The 26,236-nt window shown below is 44.8% G+C and overlaps 1 protein-coding gene across 1 annotated transcript in view; it reads right to left on the bottom strand.

Annotated features, from left to right (window-relative positions):
- SDCCAG8 (SHH signaling and ciliogenesis regulator SDCCAG8) overlaps window positions 1–26,236 on the bottom strand; it is a 1,376,087-nt gene that overhangs the window by 191,573 nt on the left and 1,158,278 nt on the right. Inside the window, exon 17 of the mRNA XM_086925289.1 lies at window positions 7,947–8,073. Coding sequence (XP_086781415.1) covers window positions 7,947–8,073 — 127 coding nt within the window. The remainder of the gene's footprint in view (window positions 1–7,946; window positions 8,074–26,236) is intronic.

The raw sequence follows: 26,236 nt of genomic DNA on the forward strand, positions 1-26,236 counted from the left end.
GCTGCACTGTTCCCATGAGGCACGGAGTCAGACTGATTTGCATATGGCCATGTCTGAACTGGGGTGGCAGAGTGGGCTAAAGAACGGTGGTGGATTAAACCCAGATCTGTTGACTGTGTGTGAGTGTTTGATTGGTTCAGATGCTCCGTCCATCACCACACGCTTTTATACCGCTAAGTCTTCTATGAAGCATGAACGTACAGTTGCCAGCAGGGGGCCGGATGGCGAGAGAGAGAGAAAGGGAAAGAGTGAGAAAGAGGGGAAGCGAGAGAGCGAGAGAGGGGGAGAGAGAGAGCGAGGGGGAGAGCGAGAAAGAGAGCGAGAGAGAGAGCAGGAGAGACAGAGAGAGAAAGAAAGCTAGCGAGAGGAGAGAGAGAGCGAGAGAGAGACAGAGCCTGGGAGTGATGCGTGAGCGCGCCCGCAGTCTGCTAATTTTCAAGCACTGCACTCGTGCTTGTGGCGCGCTCCTGCAAGGTGGATGACGTCACAAGCACGAGTGTGTGCTTGAAAATGACCAGAGCAACAGCTAAAGGTCCTCCTATGCAGCGAGACCTAAAAAAGAAAACATTGTCCCCAACAGAAAAATGTTGGAGTAGGCTAAAAAAGGCCTGGAGAACCGCTTCTTCAGATCCGCATTGCAGCATGGCAAAGAAGAAACTGATGTCCGCGCACCGGAGAGGACATATATGGCGCCACAGATTTGACCAGAGTCTACGTCATCACGGTGCTGTACGGCGCCGCCCCCCGGCATGCAGAAGTACTGCTGAAAAATTTCGAGGTCCAGTCTGACGGGAGAATTCAAAGTTTTGCGGTTAGTCTCTAGCAGATAGTTAAAGAATGTGCACTATTTCTGATTTTAATCTACACTCCAAACCTATAGTCCAGTTACTTGAAATGTATCAAACTCAATGCATATCAATTGCAAAGTACTGGGCAGAGATTTGGGGCTATACCTACGTCAAACGTCTGCAGATAGAGAAGAACAGGTTTTGTCATAGTCTCCTCTCGCTTCCTTTGAGCAGCCAACACTTTTTCTGTCATAAAAAATTAGGTTTGAGTTGTTTTGAAGATGCCATTAAGCTTGCCCTCTTCTATTGTGGGTCTCAATTAGGAGTAACCCTGATGCTAAACCTAATTGTGATAATATTTTGCATTGTCTCCACTATGATAAGATCCTGTGCGGGTCTCATATAAAAATGGCAATGGAGGACATGGAAAAGTTGTATTTATTTCTCAACCATCTCGCTATCAGAACAAGTACTGGCGAAGCAAATTGGCCTATGAGAATTACCAAGGTGCCAATGGGTTTTAGCCATGGTGTACAGCAGGACAGCTGAAAGTTAGAAAAAAAAGCACTATGATGTGGTCTGCGCTGGCCGCGTCATACTGCTCTTTTTATTTGGAGGAACGAGATGGAGAGTGGGTGAGGGCAAGCAACAAAGCGGGAAGGGGGCAAGCAACAATCAATGTGGGATGATGCAAGCAACAAAATGCCAGTTGGGGGGAAAGCAACAAACAATGCTGGATGGGGAGGATAAGCAGTGAAACAATGCAGGACATTCCCAAAGGAATAAGACGTTGAGTTGTTGTATTGGTTATTTGACTTTGTGAACCTGATGGTTAAAAAATAATGAGATTATAACACATCCTGTAACTAAAACAAAGTTGATTTCTGAGAGCACATGTAATGTGTCCGTATTGGGATAACAACGTATTCTGCAAATCAGAATAGATGTACACTGTGAAAGCTCTGTTATCAGTCAGTAAAGGTGCATCAAAGGAGCCGTGTGAAGGACTAATGACCTAAATTCAGTGCACGATTCAAGTCGGAGTGGAAGTGAACTGTGAGAGCTCTGTGGATTCCTCAGAGGTGGGTTCCCTGTGCATGTTAGCGTAGATGTGCATTCTGAAAGTTCTACTAACGTCGACATAGGTATATCAGTGTGTGGTGCAAGGCCCAACGGAGGGGGCAGTGCTAATCTACTTTTTGGAATGGAATCTTATGGTGAGGATAACGGATGTATTTTAGCTTGAAATTCGACTATTACTTCGTTTTAAAATACGTAAACCGACATTACAGCAGCATTAGTAATTGTGATGCAGCAATTTCGCATCCAGAACTACAGATTGCTCATTCCAGGATGCAGAATTACCTCATGATTACAAGTAATGCCATGCGGCCCTCCCATGCAATGTGGAATAACACATGATAGCTGTGTTAATCTGCCTATGCCCAGGCCTTTTCTCGGTGGCAAGTTCCTCTGGACTTGATGTGAATAGTTAAATAATAACATTGCTTATTGTGCATTACTCTCCTTGTGCGCACTTGTTGAGGCATTGGCCACTATGTTGGGTGAAGGTTATTAACTAGTGGTAGCGACTGGTGCCGCCAGTTACAATGAAGCCTGACTGTCTCCTGCAATTACTTACCCGCTTCCCTGCTGATGACGGAACCGCTCCGTCATCAGCTGCCGTGGCGCTGTGCTGATGACGGAGCGGTTCCGTCATGGCCCGCCCGCCGCTCATGCGTGGCGCGAATTCCGCGCCTGCGCTGAACGTTCTATTGAGCGGGCGGGGCCATGACGGAACCGCTCCGTCATAAGCACAGCGCAACCGACGCTGGTAACGGAGCGGTTCCGTCACCAGCATGCGCCCGCCGCTCTTCCACCCCACCCCCTTAGCACTGCGGCGGAATAGCCGCCGCAGTGAAGGGGTTAAACTGTAGTCTTTGAATTAATAAAGGAATAATACCAATAATGTTTATTTTTCAGAATGTCTTACCTCCCTTTGCCACCCCAAAAACCTCTGCCCTATGGCTCCACCCACCCATCTACCCTACTCGTTACATCACATCTTGCTACGGCTACCGTGCAGTTTTTTAGATTCATATATGCCAGACTCCACCAAGACAAGGCCCTTCACACCTTGGATGTTCCTAAGAGAAGAAATGAGTTTGGAGCAGGCCGCAGGATCTCTTCAACAGCCTAATGGAGAGCAGAAAGCCCTAAGGGCATCAATGATACTGAGAGGCTGGAAGGAGAACAATAATTAATTTTTGAGAAGGGTTAGGAGTAAACAAATGGACTTAAAATCCAACACTACTCCAACAATGCACCCCACTAAAGCATGTTGTTGTAACAACTTGCGTGCTAAACGAATGCGTCATCACTATGCGTTTGTTCTATTGCCGGCGTTGTAAAGGCACAGCTTCATTTCAGCTTTGTCATAAAGGATGTTTTCCATTCAAAACATCCCATTTATTTAGACATTTCGCTCAATAATCAAAGCTGTGACCATACAATTTTCAGTAGGAAACACCAATTTTAAACAATTATGCAAATCATAAGTTCCTAATGTTGTCACAGAAGCATGACCTTATATGTGGGAAAGATTGCCAAATAGAGTGTGTTAAATGTCTCAAAGTAAATACACGAGGCACTGGCAACGACGTGTGGCGTAGTCGGAGGCTCCAGGATTCTTTCAGCAGTGTTTGTTGGCCCTTGCTAACGGTAATACTGAGACAGTGATCCTTCTAGCCATTTGACTCAATAATCAAAGGTATGATCATACATTTTTAGCGGGGCCGGGGAGTATCGTTTTTTAGCTTTAATGATGCAAATAAAAAGCTCAGAATATTGTCACAAAAGCATGACCTTAACTATGGATTTGACTGCCAAATAGACATGTTGAACGTCTCTCAAAGGCATCCAACAATCACAGAAAATGTGTGCCGACTTTGAGAATTGTCTACATGATGGAGAGGACATGCTTATTTATCATTCATTTTATTTGATGGTTTGTAGAAATGCAAAAACAACAGTTGATGGACAGAATGCAGAACAATGTCATACATTCACCCCAGTACTGGAATCTGGGCCTAAATCCATCGTTTTTTTGCACTCCACACCACCCAAGTTCAGACATGGCCATATGCAAATCATCATCATCAAATTCCTTTATTTCGGCAATGCAAGCCATAAAAGACAGACATACAGTCATAAAAACAGCATATGTAAATAATTTAAAAAAACATTAAAAAACAGTATACGTTACAGGTATCGTGAGTCTAAAAGGCAAGGATTATCGAACAGTCCATTGTGTTTGCAGAAAACAATTATTTAAATCTTCCGTAAAGTGCATATGCATTAACAATTGCGAATGGCATTCAGTGCTTCCCTGCGCTTTAACCAGACCGCCGCCAAATATTTAGCGACGGCAAAGACAACTACAAGTGACAAATCTGTTTTTAGTATGCGTAAGGCTTGCATACAATGTGTAATACGCATGTTTTTACATAAGGGGATCAGCCAATACCTTCTCGCTCTCCTATGTGCCGGAAAAAAAAAACATGATATGTACTTCACACTCGGTGTTACAACTGCAATTAGGACAATTTTTCAGATTAGTTGGGCGCCAGTTACATGTGAATCAGCCTTGACCCTGTGCCTCATGGGAACAGTCCAGCCCGAACTGCCAAGCCATGTCTTTCCTGGACCGAAATCAAGCATCCCAGGACCGGTCTCTGGCTATCAGCCGTCTTCAGCCAGGATAGCTTGACTCCAGTGGTGTGGAGAGCATGGGACTCACGTCTGAGCATACCCATCCCAATCAGGGTGACAAATGCAAAAACAACAGTTGATGGACAGAATGCAGAACAATGTCATACATTCACCCCAGTGCCGGGATCTGGGCCTGAATCCATCGTTTTTTTGCACTCCACACCACTCCAGTTCAGACATGGCCATATGCAAATCAGCCTTGACCCTGTGCCTCATGGGACCAGTCCAGCCCTAACTGCCAAGCCATGTCTTTCCTGGACCGGAATCAAGCATCCTAGGGCCGGTTTCTGGCTATCAGCCGTCTTCAGCCAGGATAGCTTGACTCCAGTGGTGTGGAGAGCATGGGTAAAAAAACATCTGTCTCAACAAATGGGCATCGTCAAAATATGTTTTGAACTGCTTGCCTATTCCCTTTGCTGTGGAAAAATTGAAATTGCAGCAAAAAGAAATTCAACCCTTTGTTTTAAGTTTTTGAATGCAGTTACCTAACAGACGTGGTTTTGCAGTTCTGGAAGTCACATTCTTTTGAGATCAGTTCAACTGTCTGAAGTCCAAAATTGGCAGATAGGGGCAAGGTCCCTGCAACTGTGTCGAACATCAGGCGCTGGTCTGCAAGACATCACAAGCAGCAGCGGCCGCCATAACCATAGGGTGGTGAGGCGGGTGGGGTCGCGCGGGCGTCGTCGCCCGGGGGGGTGAAAAATTCAATATATATTTTTTAAAACGTATCTTTTATTGCCAGCCGCCTCCCCTGGTGTGTCTCTTCATGCCGCCTCTCCTCTTCCTGCCTGGTCCCAGCAGCCGCTGGGACGGACTCCCTGTCCCAGTGGTCTAAGCGGGCAGGAAAGACGCCCTGCTGAGTTCAGGTAGTCTGTGGGGTTTCTCCAGCCCGGTTGCTCAATGCAGCTGAGCTGAAGAAAATCTAAGTGTGTATGTTTTTGTTCGGCCTGAGATGGCTGGCCAAACATACATGAGCACTTAGGGAGTGGAGTGCACTAGCACTCCTCCTACCCCCCCCCCCTCTCATGCCTAGACTCTTCCCCTCCCTAGACCGCTGGCTAAGAGCCAGAAAATGCAAAATAAAACAATATAAGAACATCGTTTTATTTTACATTTGCTGGCTCTGAGCCAGGCAGTGGGGCTACGCTCCTCCTCCATTGCGGAGGAGCCGCCACTGATCACAAGCCTTCAGAAAGACCTCCCCTTTAGTGGGTAAGAGTAACTACTGCCTCTTCGGAACCAGGGTGGTGGAGGAGGGAAGGGGCTGTACGAGAATAGAGTGTGGGGAGGCGGGCAATCACTTTCAACATAAACTTTCTCCGAAAACCTTGGACGCTGCAAAGTAAGTGTGTGCTGTGCTGGGTGTTCATCACCCTCCTGCGCAGTATGCACTGGAATAGATTTCACTAGTTCACACACCGGAGTTTCTGCGCATCAAAGTGTGTGCACACAACACTACAGAACTGTTATTTAGGAAAATGGTAATTAAGGGGAAGAACAGCATTGAGTGTTGGAGTGGGGTGAGAGGAGCACACGGACGAGCGACAGCAAGGCATGGGTGAGGGAGAGATATTCAAGTACAAGAGAGAGAAACAGGGAGCGGGAAAAAAGCACGCAAGGGACACTATAACAACAAAAACTCATGAGCTTTAATGGAGTGCTTCAAGAAAAAAAGAGTTCCTGAAAAGCAGGCAATAGTGAAAGAAATGAAGAACCAATCACAGAGCTTGTAAAAATGCTATGTTCCACTGGAGGGACAAATACATGCTGGAGGGGTTAAAACAAATATAGCCATGAACAGAAATAAATAAACTGAGTGACAAAACATAAAGCCAATGGTAAGCAATGGGCAGAAGCATGTCCTTAAAATGTCTTTGCAATCAGACAACTGTGCTGTCTGGTAGGCTTCGTCCGACAAATGGCCAAAGTTGGGATCGAGAAGGCTTTTCTAGATAACAGCTGCCTTTCCAGAGAGTTCACATAACATAATAACCCCATCTCAAAGGCAATATGCCATTCTGCAAACTGTTAATGGAAGAGATCCATATTAACTGACAGCCACCAGTACCTGGGAAAGAGCTTTGCTCCCTACATTCAGAATTGGTACAATGCAGCATCTTTTGTCATTTCCTTTGGTTCAGTACCTTAGCAATACTATAAGTTTTTGACCTTGAAACGAGTAATCAAACCGGACATTATCAATCAATCACACTATCAATCAATCAATCAGGAAAATTATAATCACGCTTCTCACCCGTGAGGGTCTCAAGGTGCTGGGGGGTGGGGGCGGGGGGGTATGCAGCTCCGGGCACAGTAGTGCACTTTATATATTTTTTTGCAAATTTGACTGTTTATGCACTAAATGATTTTCGACCTTGAGACGAGTCATCAAACCGGACAATATTAACCAATCAAACAGGGGAATTATAAGCGCGCTTCTCACCCGTGAGGGTCTCAAGGCGCTGGGGGCAAAGGGGGGTATGCAGCTGCGGTCACATTAGTGCACTTTATATATTTTATTTGCAAATTCAAACTGTTTATACACTAAATTATTTTTAATTCCGTCACTTAAGAGATATCATTTTAAGAGATGTAGGCTGGTATTATATTTCCTACGTATGTCAAAGGAACTTGATTTATGTTTAGCTGAGTGGGTCGTTCTTAAAATCTGCTGTACAACATCATTATAACATGTTTTTATGTTATTTATGTATTTATCGTATATGACTTATGATTATAGTTTTAATAATCAAATAACATTATTTTATTCTACTGAATCAGTGTAGGCTTAGTCAAGCTTCCATTTGTACTACAGTCTACAAAGATCTGTAGACAGGCAAGGACAGTTCACATCAATTTGGTATTTTTAAAAATATCTTTTGCAAGGAATTTGAAGTGTCCATACTCCTTATGTGTATTTGTGATTACTTTGGGAATGCCATATATGTAAGCAGCTGACTCTACACAAGATACTATGCCGAATAAATCTGTACTAAAAAGTGAAATAGAAAGATAGTGTTTTTTTTAATTGGATCATTTGTTGGGGCAGATTACTGTGAAAAGATGTTTAGTTCTGTGTAGTCTGGAGGTTCCAGGACAACTTTGATGTCGGTTATATTTGATATTTCTTATTTATCTAATAAAATACATATACAATAATAGCGTACAAGGGTGTAAAATATTTAATGTATGCTTGGTTAAACTTAAATTATGAAATCTAAACAAAACAAAAAATTAAGAAATTTACAATGAAAAACAAAATCAGTTTTGATGTTAAGGGTGAGACAATCTCAAGGTCCATACCAGACATGATATAAAATCTGTATAAAATGTTTGGATGCTTACATCTGTATTCTCTTTAGTTTATTTTTGGATACAGTGGATTACCTGAACCTTCAAAGCGCGATTTTCTTCGTCAAGGATCTGTTTGTCTTTCATCAGCTGATTTTGTTTGTTGAGGAGCTCGACCAGTTGATGGGAACTGTTCTGACAATGTTTGTCTAACTGTTGTAATCTAGATGAAAAAAGAGAGAAACCAGAGAACACATGAGTGTGTTTAAAATTTTATTGTATAATTTTATGAAAGGATTGTTGTCCTGAATTGTGATTCTTAATCATGTCAGATGAGGGTACCGCCTCTTTTCCTCTCATTATCTATATTCATGTTATGTGTAACATCAAACAGAAACTCCAAAAAAAGCTTACAATTATTAATAAAATGTACAATGTATGTGGGAAAAATACCATATTCCAATCTTTGAAATCGTGAAATAATCCTACTAATACCACATGCAAATCAATTGCCACCCAGAAGACAACGATTTTGGAAACTATCTCAAGAAATCTTCTTAGAATTGAGGTGAGGAGATGTCAATAAACCATAGAGCACAAAGAACAAGCTACTGACCTTTGCTAATACTCTTTCTTGTGTATAATCTATCTAACTGCAGATTCCTCACATTAGAAAACTTCCCAGATGCCATACTGAACACAGACACTTATTTAAAACAGTGTTTCCGCAGACGGCCAGGTGGCACTGTGTGACCCCCTATGGCCCTGCAAGTGATGGAGCAGATTCAAATATAAGTGCCACCCCTTATTTTCATTTCATTGCCTCTGGTGCGGAGTGTGAACAATTTGTGGTATTAGTGTGGTGTTCTCTAACTTGGAACCTTTTTAGATGATAGAAAGATGCCCCTCCACAGAAAAGGGAGGTGGGAGTGTGGTGGGGAATCTGAGGCTAGATATTGCTTCCATCAGAAAGAGCATTGCCGTAGGTAACTAACTCGTTATTGCGATGGATATTTCTAACAACAGATTCTTCGTCCTAGAATAGATACCAAATATGTAACTTCCAAGGCCAAGGGTCTGTAAAGTAGACTAAGACTAAACATTCCTGCAGGACCAAACAGATAAATGGTTCTGCCTGCCAGCCCTGGCCATCAAGGCAGTAGTATCCACTGACACTCACGTCGCAGCCTTGCAGTTGTCATGAATAGGCACTCCATGACTCAACGCAGTGGTAAGAGCCATAGCCCTGGAGGAAGGTGCTCAAGACCCTCCGAGGGCTGCTACTTGGCCAGTGTGCAGCAGATTCTGATGCAGAGGATTACCCTACATAAAAGGTAGTCATGACTTTTGGCAAGATCCCGCCCAAGTTCTCAGCACCAATGTTGTCCAGGTAAAAAGTGGTGCATGGTGGTTACATTGAATGTGCGTGGAGTTCACTCATGAGATGAGCTAACGTAACTGCAATGAGTAAGGCAATCTTTAGAATAAGGAGATGCAGCGAGCAACTATGCATTGGCACAAAAGGTGTTCACCTAAGAAGCACCGACTTCAGGTCCCACTGTGGCATCACAAATGGCTTGAGAATGAAGAACAAGTTAATTTACTCTGGTAAAGCTTTATCTGGTAGAGGCTTTATATGGTAGAGACTCTATCTAACCACATATTTCTCACATTACACTATTCCCAAGGCATCAGAATGGATCCAGAAAATCTAAAGTAGTATCTCAAATAACGGGTACATGATGTTGCTCGGCTTTACGTCATCTGTGTCAGAAGTGACGCAGTGGTGCCTATATAGCGCCACCCCAGCATGCTGATATCATTTTCTTTTTTGATTAGTCCTGCATCAAAAAATGCAATGCCACGTAAGCACCAATGTTACTTATTAGACCGTTATGCAAAGTCTTACGAGATCTTTTGGGTGAAAACCCAGTTCCCAGAAAAGGAGGATGGGAGGATCAGTGAGGAATATGTGGTTAGGCAGAGTCTCAAAAAGTCAAACAGAACCTGCTTGAATTCTAGGGTGCACTGTTCACATGCCCAATCTGGTGCTATATATATTCCATTTTTCAAATGAACATTGCACTTAATGCAAAAATATATGCAAAATAACAATCAACAATGAGTAAATGTAACATGATTCCTCAGTTGTATATCAACCGTAATTGAAGGTTAAGCATATTTCAAAATAAACGAAACAGCATTGCAATGTATAACAACAATTTCTCAACAGGATGATCACAGTTCAACACAGTATGTGCTGCTTTATTTGCAGTTTCCAATTTTCAATTTTCAATTCTTCAACATAGCATCCAACATTTCCCAATGCATTTTGGTGCTGGCATCTTCCTCAGGGGAACACTGTAAAAACATATATGTACAATCCATGTATTCCATGTCTATGTGAATTTTCCAACATGACAAAATAAATAAAGTTTTTCAAACGATTATGTGATAACACCACTAGCTAAAGCAAAGGAACATAAAAGTAGTGCCCAGTGTGATGTAACATTTCTCAAGACACTCTAGAGCCCACGTGTGCATATGACCAAAACAATAACGTTTTTTCAGCGCCACCCCTGTTTTCTTTAACCCCTTCGATGCTGATGACGAGCTCAGCTCGTCATCAGCCACGGTGGTCGTGTGCTGATGACGAGCTGATCTCGTCATGAATATATGGCATCAGTGATTTTCCAGCACAGGGGAAAAATAGCCACAGCAGCCAAGGTGATGCAAAGACACGCAAAGTGAAATGAATAACGTGTAAATCTCTAAGGTCATGCTATGTGAAAGTATACACAAATGTGATGATAATCCACATAGTGCAGCATGCTTAAACCCTTCGGTGCTCATGACGAGCTCAGCTCGTCATGAGGCACGGTGCTCGTGTGCTCATATAGAAATAACATGAGCCAAACAAACAATATCCAAATCAGCCAAAATAACGTATGAAAACGAAGCCCATAACTGCATAAAGATATCTGACTTACACGCACCTGTGCTCGTGTTCGCAAACACCAGCTCTCTCCCCACTCTCTATAAACTGAAGTTCCAACGTTGCTACAAGTGCTGCAGAAAAGAACGCTACAGTCAATACTCGGACCTATGGCATAATCATTACCTATTTTTAAAGTAATATATGCTAGTTCACTCACATTCTTACCTCAGACTTAAGATGTGCAAAGTCTTCCGAAGTTACCCGCGCTGTAATTGCGTTGTGCCCCAAGGCGTTCTACGCGCTTCTATTTCAACTTCCGCATTAGCGCGACGTAAGGGCAATCATAGCCATAAACTACAGGCTCCCATTGTCTGTATACTAAACCTGAATGGAGAACAGACTCCGCGTGCCACTTAAACTCTGAAAACTCAATACCAATCGAACGCTACAATATTGTTGATAAACACACCAAAAGTGTTAAAAACGATCCAGTCAGGCACTACACCATTTTTTAATACAACCACCAAAAGTGCTAAAACGAATCGGAAAAAATGAATGAGAAAAAATTAAGAAAATGAAAACAAAGTTGCCCCAGGTACATTGTACGGGCGCAATCTACATCTGGTAAAGCATAAAATAAATTCCAAGTTCCAAGTATTAAAGACCACAGAAATATCTAGGAAACCATCGGGTGACCTTAATACACAAACCCCTAAATCTGTAATCCCAAATCCATCAATTGACCATGGCGGCTTACCATATTCATCCTTCTGTACAGAAAGTACTATGTGGGTCTGTTGTTGCATGTCTCTTTAAAGAAAACCATATAATACGGTCATAAGTCCAAATCCACCCTGAACACATTTTCCTGTATGAAACATTTATGCGAAAAAGATATATGTGAAAAAAAAATATGCGAGAAGCCATATCCACTTCCATACATGCATATTTACAAAAAGCATGTAAATTCAATTTTATCATTCAACCCACAAGGACTCACAATGTTAAAAAATCTGGTCCAAAATGTCTCTCTTTGCGCCAGATGTCTGGCTGTATCAACACGTGGCAGGACTGACACCTGCTCTAATATAGTGAACCATAGCTGAGGTATGGTGTGTTTCTGCTCCCCCCAGTGCAATGCTAAACATGACTTCACATTGGCGGTTCTAATCATGCTTTTGTGTTCTGTCATTCTAATTTTTACTTTTCTGGTGGTTCTTCCAACATATACAAGTCCACAAGGACACTTGATAGCATATATGACCATGCTAGAATTGCAGTCTGATGTGTGTTTAAGCTTGATTTGTTTCCCTGTGTGTGGGTGTGCAAACTTGTCACCCACAATCACCTTTCCACAGTGGCGACAGTAATGACATTTTCGCATCCCGTGTATGATAATTGACATACAGTAACAGTAATTCTTTATTGTTTGATTATTTAAAATCTTACAATATTGCAAATACAAAAAATATACTATAGTAAATAAAACCAATAAAAAGCAATTACACCATAAAATTCATTACATTTCATTAAACCACTTCATTTTAAAGCTTAATCTCCTAGTTTTGTTTTCGCTATTAGTAAAAACCTTACAAAGGTAGCGTTCATACCTATATCATTATATTGGAGACAACTTTTCAGTGCATGCCTACATGTCCTTATTCCTCGTATATTAAAAGGTAATTTAAGTAAAGTTCTTCTTTCATTTTGAAGTGCAGGACAAATACATAAAAGGTGAACAATATTCTCCTCTCCAGTTTTACAAAGTCTGTATAATGTGCAACTTTCAGTGTTTTTCTACGGGGGGAGGTGACTAAGACCCGGGAGTATTCCAAATCTCGCTTTAAGAAGAACTTGTTTATTTTTTCCGACCAGGGTGTTTCCAAATATTCTTGTACCTTCTTTTTTTGTATACATTTATTATTGTCCAAGCATGTTTTCTTTTTGCCAGCCTATCTTTATCATTTACGAGGGATAGTTGGTTTGTAGTTCGATTGATTACTTTTTTGAACGATGCCTTACGTGTTATTCCAGATTGGCATAACTGATAATTGACATACGATCTGTGTTTGTTTTACTGAGTATCTCCCTAAGGTTTTTAGATCTAGAAAAGGAAAAAATGGGACTACCTTTAAACACTTCCCTGAAATCATGTTCCTGCTCTATTAGTTTCCATTTCTGAATGCACCGCTTAACTGTCATAACAGCTGTGAAATATTTTAAAACACAAACTTCTCTATGGGATGTAGATTTCACTGACTTTTGTAATAGTTGGGATCTATTGCGCTGTCAAGCTTTCTGCTTAGCCATCTCTAAAACCTCAGTAGGGTACCCTCTCATGGAGTATTGTTGTGATAGTTCATCAATATCTGTTTGGGCTTGCCCATCATCCGAACTAATCCTTCTGATCCGAATAAACTGTGATAGTGGTAAATGATTTTTAAGGCTGAATGAGTGAAAACTGTTATAATGTAGGGCATTGTTCCTGTCCGTCGGTTTTTTAAATACCCTGATCACTAAACTATTTCCTTTCTTTTCAATGAGAAGGTCCAGATAGTTTATACTTGTTGAATCAATTGCATGTGTAAATTTTATTTGAGGGTGACAGGTATTCAACATGAGTATAGCACTCTCAAATTGTTTCCGTGTTCCTCTCCATAAGATCAGGATGTCATCTATATATCGAAGGTACAACATCAGATGATCTGTCCAGACACTGATGTGTAAGATATGTGTATCTTCAAATTTGCCCATAAAAATATTGACGTATGTTGGCGCCCCGGTAAAACCCATGGAGGTTCCCGTCTTCTGCAAGTAAAATTGTTGTTTCCATGTGAAATAGCTGTGGTAGAGGCTGAATTGTAACATTTCCAATAGAAAATGTTTAAAGATTCTTCATAATCATGACGAGGCAGCATCCATTCAAGGAATGGATGTGTACAGTGCTGATACATCAATGGTTCCCAGCCAAATTTCTGTATCTGATGGTATACTAATGTCATGTAACTTATTTAGACAATCCGTCGTGTCTTGCACATAGGTAACCCAGTTCTGCACAAGAGGTTGTAAGTGGTAATCTAAAAATGCACCCACTGGTTCGTGCAAAGAACTACACCCTGCCACTATGGGGCAGAATGGAGGATCAATAGGATTTTTGTGCATTTTCGGGAGCATATACATATGCGGTCTTTTTGGGTAATCAGAAATCAACATTTTTTAAGTATTGTCATCTATCCATCCAAGGTCTTTTGCTTTCTTCAGAATCTGCAGTAAAATTGTTTGAAATGCATTGGTGGGATCAGATTCCAAAAGTATGTAGGTGTCAGTATCCTGTACATGCTGGTCAACTTTGGATTCATAATATGTGGTGTCCATAACCACCAACGCTCCACCCTTATCAGCAGGCTGGAACGTCAGCTTTTTGTTAGTGGCCAAATTGAGTAAGATGGTCAAATCCTTTCTGGACATGTTGTGCCGCGTATATTCCTTCTGATGTAATGCAGCCAAATCTTTTTTGACCAGTAATTCGAATAGGTCAAGTGTCTTATGCGAAATAGGAGATATGAAAGTACTCTTTGGTTTAAAAACTTTTTTAGGCTCTACTGGGAACGTTTCTTGAGCCACATGATGGAAAAACCAACGCAATCTCAATTTTCGCATAAATTTAAACATTGATACTTCTGTTTCTAATTCATTGGTATTGTAGGTAGGAACGAAAGAAATGCCTTTGTATAAAATCGACTGTTCACAGGGTGTCAACTCGATACTTGAAATATTCATAATTAATTCCTCTTTGGTTTGCGACGTGTTCTGTTTTTTTTTTTTTTACCCCTTGTACCCTCCTGTTTCGTTTGATTTTCCAACTGCTGCCTCTTGCGGTGGATATTTGGTTGTGCGTCCCGTTTCTAAAAAAGACTGTTTTGGTGTTCTACTGGTGGTGGCAGTGTCATCTGTAGTTTCAACAGTTCTGGATTGAGCTCCAATTGGAGGACGAGTTGGTAGTGTATTCTGTTCTGTCGCAATACTCTCTTCTGATGTGGAGGCTTCTGGTTTATTTAAAGTGCGTTTTTGTGCGTACATGTCTGCCCAAGTATAAACTTCATCCTGCTTATAATCAATTGTGTCCGTCTGAATTTGCACAGTTTACGATTGTGCACCTCTTTAGCATGTAGATCAAGTGTTTCATTCAGGTCCTTAAGTGTTTGGTCTAATTCCTCTGAAGTCATTCTCTTGGATAAATCAGTTTTCAGATCATGTATTTCTGTTTCAAGTTCCTTAAGTATATCAGAAAGCTCTTCTATAATCAGAAGTATCAAGTCTAAGGAGCACTTATTCAATATAGCATACCATTTAGTCATAAATGGTTTATTACATTTGAACAGCATAGGTCTTAATACATTACGAAGTCCTCTCAGCAGAGTCTCTACCAGAAAAAGTAGAAGATAAGTAATTTGTTTTTCTGATAGAGACTTCTAACCACAGATTCCTCACCTTAGAATAGATACCCAAACAATACCTCCCTGTCGGAGGGTCTGCGACTGGCTTAGACCAAAAAGTCCTGGAGGACCGAACAGGTAAAATGCCAATCATGACTGTCCAAGCAGCAACGTATGGAGGAACATCTACATGGCAGCGGTCCAGGATGGGTACCCCGTGCGCAAACTCAATAGTGGTGGCTTTGACTCAGGTGAAGCAAGCCCACAGAACCTCATGGCGTTGCTTCTTCACCAGTATGCAGCAAATTTTATGAAGAGTTCTATCCATCTCGAGATGGTTAATTTTTGCACAGCCTTGCTCTTATTCACTCACGGTAAACACAATGAAGAGCTGATGGCTCATTGATGCGATCAATATAAAATCAGAGATATCTTTTAGGGTCCAAATGATGGAGTGTTACTTCAAGCTTGGCAGATTAATCACATCGTAAAAAGCAGGTAGAGTGGTGCTCTGGTTAATATGGTATGGGGTGACCAACTTCAGAAGGAAAGAGGGAGGCATCCAAAGGACCAGTATGTCAGCGAAGAAGCTGTGTATGGAGGGTGGACTGACAGTCTGAAACTCACTGACCCTCCTTGCCAACATAATGGTCAACAGGAACATTGTTTTGTCAAGAGCTGCAAAGAGCAGCTATGCAGCGGCTCAAATGGAGAACCAATGAGATAAGTGAAGAACAAATTAAGATTCCACTGGGGCAACACAACAATAGTAGGTGGGAACAAAATGTTGTAAACCTTTCAAAAAAGGAAACATAACTGGTGACTTAAAAAGAGAATGTTTGGTCTGGTTGCCGCAGAAAATCTGAAATGGCTGCCAAGTAGCCTTTAACTGTGCCCAGAGCTAGGCCTTGCTGGGATAAAGAAAGATCAAACGACAATACCTCAGAAAGAGATGCAGAAAGGAGGTCTACATGGCGGAAGGCACATTGAGCCACTAAGGTATCCCAACGGCAGGTGTAGACAGTTTTACAGGAGGGTCGCCTGGCTGTCAAGATGTCATCAAAAAATTCAGAGGGAGATCGAAAACCCTCAATTTTTGCAGGTCAATCTCCAGGCATGAAGGTGAAGCATGTGCAAGTTTGGGCATAGGGCCCTGCCCTGTCGCTGTAACAGGCCCTTCCAAAGGGACAGCCTGACTGGAGGACAGATGCGCATGCCCAGGAGTTCAGTATGCCATACTCTTCATAGCCTGTACCTGAGAGGCTCGCTGTGTGGGTCCCGCAGGAGGAGGTGGTCAGTCGCGGGAAGCCCCAGTGACCCCGCCACCCGGCTGATTCCTGAGGTGGGTGCCCGCAAACTTAGAGTGTGGCTCGAAGGCTGCCGGAGCAGCGGCGCCTAAGGTGGCAGACTGCGACTGTGAAGGGCCAACGAGACCTGCAGTGGTGCCTGAGTTGAGGTTGGGGCACTTGTGAGGAGCAGCAGAGCCGCCGCACTGCCCTTGGTCACAGGTGCAGCCCTCACCTGCCTGGGTGCTGCCTGTTATATGGCATAATAGAGGCATTTGTCCTGCGATCAGCAGGACGGCTCGAGGGGGCTGCTGACTGGCGGGGGGCATGGGGCTATTAAGTGAGAGAAGCCCAGTGGGGAGGCAAGGAGCCCGCAGTGAGCTCCCCCACCGGCAGATCCTGCTTCCTCCGCACACGCCAGCAAATATACAGGTGCTGACCGGCCCATGATCGGCGGGACGTTGCACTGACCTGCTGGTGCCGCCTTCAATCCTGGGCGTCATGGAGCTTGGGGCCTCCGGGTTGGTGGGCCGAAGAATTGGAATGGCTCTGTGAGGCTTCAGCAAACCCTCCGGGCCCCGATGGGCTGTGGGACCAGGACTAGGCTTTCGACCTGCAATTGGCAGGACACCCTTGATCGGCTTCTGCTCACTGGAGAGTGTCAAAACTTGGGCAATGCCTGAGGCAGCCAGAGGCCCACGGTGGGCCCTCTGCTGGCAGACCCCACCTCCTCTGATCCTGGTAGGGGGGGGGGGCAAGTGCTAACTGACCTGCGATCTGCTGGATTACCCATCTGCCCGCAAGTGAGGACCCCTCCTTTCCCCAATACACAGAGTCAAAGCTTGAAGGCCAGACTGAGTCTGATGAGACATGGGGATCTCCTGTACCCACATTGGCATGCTGACGGCGGCAGTGAGTACCTGGGAATGGTATAGTGGCTGAATCCAGAGTGCACAGTGCAACTGTGGAGATAGAGGCCCCATCTGCCTGTGGGACACCCCTGAGGGTGGCTGTTGAGTGTGGGATCTGGAATTGGCCTGTGGGGGAGCGTCTGCCCAGGACCAGAAACCCATTGTGGGTGGAGACAGCACAGATCGACACGCGATCGGCGGAGACAGCAATGAAACACTGATACCCTGAACAGATCTGGAGAGTCCCCCAGACCCCTGGTCCGTGCTCCACTGCACACAAATGCCCACATACTTCTGGGCCGCACCATCTTGGAGACTGAGAAACCATGGGGAAGGACAGAGGGGCCAAGCCCCCGTCGACTCAGACCCAAATGGAGCAGTATGCAGTCAGTCATACTAGCCATGGCGAGACTGCTCCTCCCACAGTCAACCACCCAGAAGGTGACCTGGCTACCATCCTGCAGGCTATTAAGACTTGTCAAGAATCCATGGAGACCAAGATTGGAGAGGTGCGAGTGGACATGGCCCTCACTGGCCAGGACCTCCACAACGCAACCGCCCGAATCACAGAAGCAGAATCCTGCATTTAGGAAGTTGAAGATGATGTCTCAACCCTGAAGACGCAAGTTAAACAGCTTCTATCCCACATGACCGATCTTCATAGACGGGCTGAAGATGCAGAAAACCAATTACGCTGAACAATCTTCGCCTGGTGGGCCTCCCTGAGGGGACAGAACCATCGCAAATCAGTACCTTCATTGAAGACTAGATCAAATCCTGGATGGCCCCGAATGCCATGTCATCATGGTTTGCGGTGGAGCAAGCCCACCGTGCGCTCGCGCCAGTCCGCTGCCAGGAGCCCCACACCGGCCAATAATTGCGAGGATTCTAAACTTCAGGGACCATGATGAAATCCTGCAGGAAGGCCGCTCCCAATCAAAGACGCCAAAATGATGATCCTCCCCGATTACACAAAGGAAGTGCAGGCCCAAAGAAGATCATACATCCATGTATAACAGAAATTGCGGGCCCTCAATCTGCCCTATAGATTCCTCTTCCTGACCTGTCTCAAAGTGATTTTTCAAAACAAATCCCACTTCTTTGATTTGCCGGAGACGGCATGGACCTGGGCGACTGACAAATGCCCAATCCGCCCACTGTAGGGCTCCCCCCAGCCTGAGCCTCAGAAGGGACCGCGAATGAGCACGGCGTCAGGCTCCCGTGGGCGGCGCACTGGGTCCCGAAGAAGACGCAACGGCTGTGGAGCAGCATCCGACTCCCCCGCCGGCTTCCCCCGTAATAGGAGCAGGTCATTGGCATCTCAGGAACTGGCACAAATCCGTGATAACTCTGACAGACTGGACCAAACACCCGAAGAGGGCTCCATTGACTTTCCAAAGCCAAGCTCTGATGACATTGAACTTTCACGTAGCCCCCAAATCCGAACCCAAGCACTACCATCATAAATAACTTGAACTGGGGGAATGCTGATCCTTAAACGCATTGGGGCATAACACATTGCCCCTACACTAAGCTTCAAGAGCTAGTTTATTTACACTCTAAGTCTTTGTTTACTGGGCGACAGATGCTTCAATTGGGGAAGTATGGGGAAGGGGGTTGGTTGGGATTTCGGGTAGAGGTTGTTCTCCCTGTCTTTGTTTGTGTTACTCTGTTTCTCTGAAACACTGTGTACAAAATCCATGATGCGTCCCCGGGCAGTCCACGTAATGAACCTGAATGCACTCGGCTGCTCCCAGGGCATAACAATCTAGAGCATCTAGGCTTCCCAGACCTCTGGCCCCCACACCTCCACCCTATCACAATGTCATGGCCTTATAGTGGGGGTGAACCCCTTAGAGTCCTTTCATGGAACGTTAACGGACTCTTAGATTAAATTAAATGAAGTGCGATTTTTAAGTATGATCGGAGGGTCCGCCCGGATATCCTCTTACTACAAGAGTCACACCTGATGGGAAATCGATGTCCCTTTTGAGCAGTTCAGGGATTCGACAGGGTGTGGCATTTGTGGTTCTCCAGAGGGGCTCAAGGAACAGCGATCCTTCTGTGGCGCTCCCTCCCCTTCACACCGGTCACACAATTGGTGACCCTCAGGGCCAATTTGTCACCCTCACAGGCACCTTTGGGTACACTACTATTAATCTGATGTTGCTACATGCCCCCGGCAAACCTAGACTCCAATCTCCAAAGCACTGTAGAGACAATATCCTCCCTCCCCAAGGGTCTGATGGTGATTAGGGGAGACGTCAACGCCTATCCCTGAACCTGCCAAAGTTGCCACAGGTTCACTATTCTCCCATAGAAGTGTAGGTGCTAAATGTATTGGACCACAAATAGAAAAGAGCACCCTGCCAGAGTAGATAATCCTCTACAGGATCCAATTCTGTTAAGGTGGGAGCAACATTAACTGTATATCAGGGCCCAAGACAACAGATAAATGGGATTCAAAACATGCTTTTTATAGAAAATATATATTTTTATTGATTTTTATGCAGTTAGTCATTTCTAAAAAACATTCAAGGCTTGTAAGTTCAGGGATTAATAAAAACAATAAATACGATTTATCATTTCATATAACAAAATAAACATATTCATAATGTTAAGTGTTCCACTCACTCCAGGACAATTCAGGGGGCTCAACAGACACTCACACCTTCAGGGGGTCATTCACATTCATACACATTCAACCGATTCAGACAGGTAGGTCTTGCATGGCCTGCTACAGAAAGATGGACTTATGGTTGCATGGACGGGGGTGCAACTATGAGAAGGCAAGTTAGGTGGTATAATGTTGCCGTTCTTGGTGGTAGCACCGACGCGCGTTTCGGTGTAAGGCACCTTCGTCAGGGCAAGCAGATATAGTCAGGGAGGGGAACACACAAGCTGAAATTGAAACATATTTTCTTGTATTAGATTGCTAACATAGTCTTATACATATTTATTCAAATGATTATTCACATAATTATTCTATATATAATTCATTGACTTTTATGATACATTTAAAAAGGAATTTTGTATTTGTCATGGCTCTGATACCAGGTAATAGCTCCCAAGATATGGTCCCCCATGATCGGGGACTTGTGGCCAGATCAAGATAGTAGCCTAGGTGAAGACAAACAATTCATCTCTCCATATGCAGTCATTCATTCATTCTGTGTTTAAATCAATCATTTAGTCCAGTTCCTAACTTTGCACCTCAACGATTTTCATCATCTGATTTCAAAGGTGGAGGTGTAGTTTACACTTTCATGGCAGAACTAGGTTCAGCGGGAATCCGGGTGGGCAGGGGGAATAATAAAGAAATAACCAAATGGCTAGACAACTGATAGGGGGGCTAGGAGGATTTGTATAAATGTTTATTTAGTAGCGTTCTTCAGGTTTCTGATGGAGTTCTTACAGACACCAGAAGCAGGGTTCAAATAGGTTTTGCCCTTTCGTTCGTGATTTTTATAGTCCCATAAGCTTAACAAGTATATGGCTAAGAGATGTTTACCTGAAATCAGTGGGACTTCAGCACGATATCGGGTTTGAAGGGTCCATATTTTCGCTCTTAATGGGACAGGGTATTCCTATTCAGTCAGGAAAATAATTCTATTCTTCTTTCCTGTTAGGGTCCAAGAGAGGAGGGTTTATCAGAACTAAATGTATACGTTATTGGTGTCGCAACCTAATCAGATTTCATGTTTGGCACGTTTATGTTCATAGAGAACGGTGAAAAAATATATATAAGAATCGTTCCTACCTTTCAATAACAGTTAGGACATATGCAGTAATATAGTTCAATCCTCGGAGGTCTATTTTGCTTCACGTGACCAGCGATCAAGTATGGAGACTGGGCTTCCAAATTGGGCCTCTGCGACGTCTGACGTACCTGGCACACTAGAACACTACAATATACACACACATCTGCTGCACATCATACCAACTACCGCATTGACCCCATCTTCATGCCTGCTCCGTACTGTAGGGCAGTTACTGAGGTCCAAATCCTGGTGCGGGGCTTATCAGACCACTCTGCGCTCCTCCTACAGATGGGGGGCTCCATGGGAGCTCTACATCCTATATGGAGACTAAATGCATGGTTCCTTCAGCAGCAAGAATATAAACAGGGGATTGAGGGGGAGCTGAAACACTACTTCTATTCCAAAGAGGGCACAGTCCAAATTCGTAGTACGCTGTGGGAGGCGGATAAAGCCACAATCCATGGGTACGCCAAGGGATTTCTCAAACGTAGATGGCAGGTCCAGGATCGCCATCTCTCCCAACTCGAGAACAGGGCCCTATGCCTGGAAGTGGTTGTGGCCACAGCGGCCGGGAGGCGGAACGTCAGCAGCTCCATTTAGCACAAGAAGAGATTAAGACCATCTTCCTCGAATCTGCTAAAATGTTTGGAGGTCCTCAGTGGCCTGTGTTTATGGCTGGGGAGACAAAAATGGCAAATTACTTCATTGGCTCGCAACTCATCCCCTAGCCACTCGGATTGTCCCCGAAATCAGAGAAACCCAAGGACAAGTCTTCTATGCTCCCGCTGAAATCGTGCAGAACTTTGCGAACTTCTATGCCGTGCTTTACTCAACAGAACACTCACTCACACACGCCAGCCACCAGCTCCCTCTTCCTGCAGGGTAGCCCCCTTCCGCAGCTCCCAGAGAGGGAAATTAAGGCCATGGATGAGCCCATACTACTGAGGACATCAGTAAAGCGCTCTCAACACTTGCTACCGGCAAGACTCCCGGTCCAGATGGTTTCTCTACGAAATACTATGCAGCATTTTGGGAAATCTTGACCCCACAACACCACACCCTGTTTGAGGAGGTTCTGGAAAGAGATGCCTTTTCCCCTGACACAGACACAGCCACCGTCGTGGTCATACCCAAAATGGACTCTCCCTCAGCCTCATGTTCTAACTACCGCCCAATTTCACTAATTAAAACACTGAGATTAAAATGTACGCAACAATTGTTGCCACCCGTCTGAAGCAAGTGATCCACACTTTCATACACCCTGATCAATGTGGCTTCATGCCGCACCGTACCAGACGGTACAGTCTGAGACGTCTCCATGTGGCCCCTGCTCACCGCCACCTCCTCTTTCCATACTTACCTCTAGTGCTACTCGACTTTGGAAAGGCCTTCGACACGGTTGACTGCCGCTACTTGGGGAGTGTGCTAGAGAGAGCGTGTTCTGGCCCACATTTTGGGAAAATGGTGGGAGTCCTTTACTCCAACCCGTCAGCCTCATAAACGGGACACTATCGGACACCTTCTCTATCAGGAGGGTAACTAGACAGAGGGGCCCACTCTCCCCTCTCCTATTCGGCCTAGCAACAGAGCCTTTGGCTTGTCTCATTCGGGCCAATGAGCGGATACAGCGATGGCGCTGGCACAGCTCCCAAAAAGACCAGATCGCCCTATTTGCAGATGACATCCTGCTCTTCCAGGCTGACCCAGCCCGATCCGGGCTGAGATGCCTCTAGATCCTCCAATCCTTTGAGAGAGAGTTGGGCCTGTGAATTAACCCAGCTAAATCCACTTTAGTGCCCCTTCTTGCCTCGCGAGAATGTGTGGACTGGCAAACAACTATTCCCCTAAGACTTTCTTTCAAATATCTTAGTATTTAGGTACCCCTTCTCCCGGAGCTGACCTGGTCCTTCAATGTCAATCCATTGCTCAAAAGTACACGTTCGTCATTGGCAATCCCTTCTACTCAAACCCCTCGGTAGGAACGCCTGTTCAAAATTATGGTTCTGCCCAGTTTCTTATATGTATTCCAGAACCTCCTGCTTCACCTTCCTCGCAGTTGGTTCTGCGGACTGGACGGGATGACCACGACTTTCCTCTGGGGTGGCTCGAGATCACAGCTGGACCTTAGGAACTGCCAACGGGCCCCATACAATGGGGGAATGGGGATGACGAACCCCTTCCTGTATTACCTGGCCACTCGCCTCCTGGAGATCCATGACTGCTTCAATGGTGGATGGTAGGATCTGGCTTACCGGCTAGAACTAGAAAGCCTTGGGTTCTTCCAGATCTAGGCCATGATGTATGGGGCTCCAATTCCCCACACTTAGCAGCAGTCGCCCGAACGGCCCTCCTCACATGACAGTCCCTTTAGAGGAGGACGACTGGAGAGATGCATTGATGGCCCCTAGGGTGTTAACCATATCGGCCAGGCTCACCTCATCCGAACCTATTATCTCCATTGTGCATATCTTCCCCAGTGAGGCTATACAAAGCAGGTTTCCTCCTGGCCCCAAAATGCCCACGTTGTGAGGCAGAACCAGCTGATTTTTACCACATGGTCTGGTACTACGCCATCCTTTCAAAATATCGGGCACTGATTGTGGCTGAACTGAGTGACATACAGGGCTAGCTAGGCAGTCCCCCTTAGTCCTCTTGCCCTTCTCCTGGGGGTGATGGATGGTTCCCGAACTGACAAGTTGTTCCTGGGGACAAAAGAGACATTGCAGCAGCGTGAAAGGACTCGGCAGCTCCCTCTATCACACAGTGGCGTAAAGGAGTGGACTGGTGCGCCATCCAAGAAAAAAACGTACACAGGCAAGAGGCTGTCCAGCCAAACATAAACGCATACGGGCAAATGATTGGGCTTGCTGGGCTGATGTTTCACGGACGATGGTTGGGAGGCTACCCAGGTCTTATCTGTTGGTGGGCCAGATGGGGGAAATGCTGAGAATGTACTGAAACGTCTTTTAAGTCACAGTGACGCACTGTTCATTTTGTTGTTCATAAAAACCAATAAAACTGTTTATCAAAAAAAAAAGATCCTCAAACCTGTGGTGGAGCTCTTAAGAGAGGGATACAGATAATTGTGTGCTTAGACAACTTCCTCTTGATGTCTCAAGATCCCAATTCGCTCAAGCAGCCGTTGAGTCTCAAAATTGCCCTCTTAGAATTCCTAGTATTTGTTATCAGCAATAACAAGTTATCAGGCCCCCGCCCTCCCAACCCAAAAAATAAGAGCAATCAGAAAGGAAATTCTCAAATCTCCGGCCCCAAGCCATGATCATACTTTGTTGGTTAGGCCATCCGGTGGGCCTTCTGGCATTGTATATCCAAACCATTTTCCCAGCCCACTTTATTAATGAGCTCTGCAGCGTCTGAAGATCGCAAATTTACGCAAGGGCATGTCTTAGGTAGGCCAAGTAGCCTGCACTTCAGATGTACCGCACGAGCTACAGTGGTGGCTCGGCCACATAGACGCTTGGAATAGGAAGGCCATTTTTGGTCTTGTTCCAAGCATGGTGGTGGAGTCAGATGCCAGACGTTGGGTTTGGAACGCCTGCTGCTGCAACATTTCAATAGGGGGACACTGGTACAAAGCAGTCCCACCTTACGAGCCCCATCGATGGCGCTCTTCATCGCGACCCACATGTACCCACCAAGCCTTAAAGCCCTCCCTCTGGGACATTCCTCTGGTGGAGGCAGACGTTTTTTTCAGGTGGTGAGACGCCCTCTAGTGGGGCTCCAAAAATATAAAACCTTTATGCCTTCCGGGGCTGTCATAATTGAAGGCAGGCTACAGCATGTGGGTGACTCCTTTTTCTCCTTTGTCGATCTTCTTTATGCCTTTGGTACTGCAACCAGCCCTCTTGCTCTATTAATTAACACATATATAGACTTATATTTGGGATTTTTAGCGCACATGCATCCATTTATTTGTCTGTGTATTGTTGTATTTTTTAGAAAAAAGGTGTCTTTGTGGCCTCGCCAGTGTTCACCCCCTGTCATAACAAGGTTTTCTTTTAGTAATAGTGAGGTGCCCTCTATATCTCCAGGGCATTTGACTTTTGGGGACAAAAACTGAGCCTGATCATTGTGTTCTGTAATGAGGTCTCGGCCCATTCCTACTGACAAAGAGGCTGTATCCAAAGAAGAACAGCAACAGTTTAGAGCTACTAGCAGGTTCCTTTAAGGTTTCGCACCTTTCGCCCCAGCATATCCATTTCTGTATTCTGTTGAAAATGGACAGATTGTCTGCAATCCAATACATCAACCATTGGGGAGGCATGTGTTTGCGGCTGCTAGCGGATATCGTAAAAGACTTTTGCCATTATTGTCTTCAAAATCAGATCTCGGTCATAGCATTACACTTAACGTTCCAGTTACCATCTTTTTACAATTACAGACTGGACCCATTAGCTTTAGTGACTGATGCATTCTAACAGAATTGAAGTGCGCTGATCTAGGCCTTTCCCCCTTTCTCAATGTTTTTGAGTGTGACCCTTCAGATTAGGCGTAAGGCAGCAAAGGTGATTCTGATTTGCCGCTTTGAAAAACCCACAGTTGGTTTCCAACTCTGCTGGAACTCTTTTGTGAGTAACGTCTGCTACTTCCTTGGCTCTTCTGCTGAACCCTCTCGGGTGCGAATATCCCTTTGTCATGACTCAACAACTGATTCTAGTGTCTTGGAGACTTTCCGGAGATGCTGGCAAATGCCACAACTTTTGGAAAGGCTTGCAACCTCATTGACAAAGCCTGGGCTGATCCCACACATAAGCCCTTTCAAGCAGCATAGTAGCAATGGTCTGGCTGGTGCATACTGAAGGACTGGGTTTTTAGAACCCAGCGGCGTCAGGGAGAACGCCTGAAACCTTCGAGTTAACCTGTCTTGGCAAACAGAGACACGGGATACTTCTTGTTGACGTCAAAGACCAAAGTTTATTGGCTGCAACCAGGAACAGAGATCTACGAAGCACACACGGGTGGTTCGCTAGAGACTGCACAAATTCAATAAGCGGAGCATGGTCTTTTATGCCAAAAATCAAGCCTCAGGCAAC

Source organism: Lissotriton vulgaris, chromosome 6 (genome assembly GCF_964263255.1).
Source record: "Lissotriton vulgaris chromosome 6, aLisVul1.2, whole genome shotgun sequence".
NCBI classification, from domain to species: domain Eukaryota; kingdom Metazoa; phylum Chordata; class Amphibia; order Caudata; family Salamandridae; genus Lissotriton; species Lissotriton vulgaris.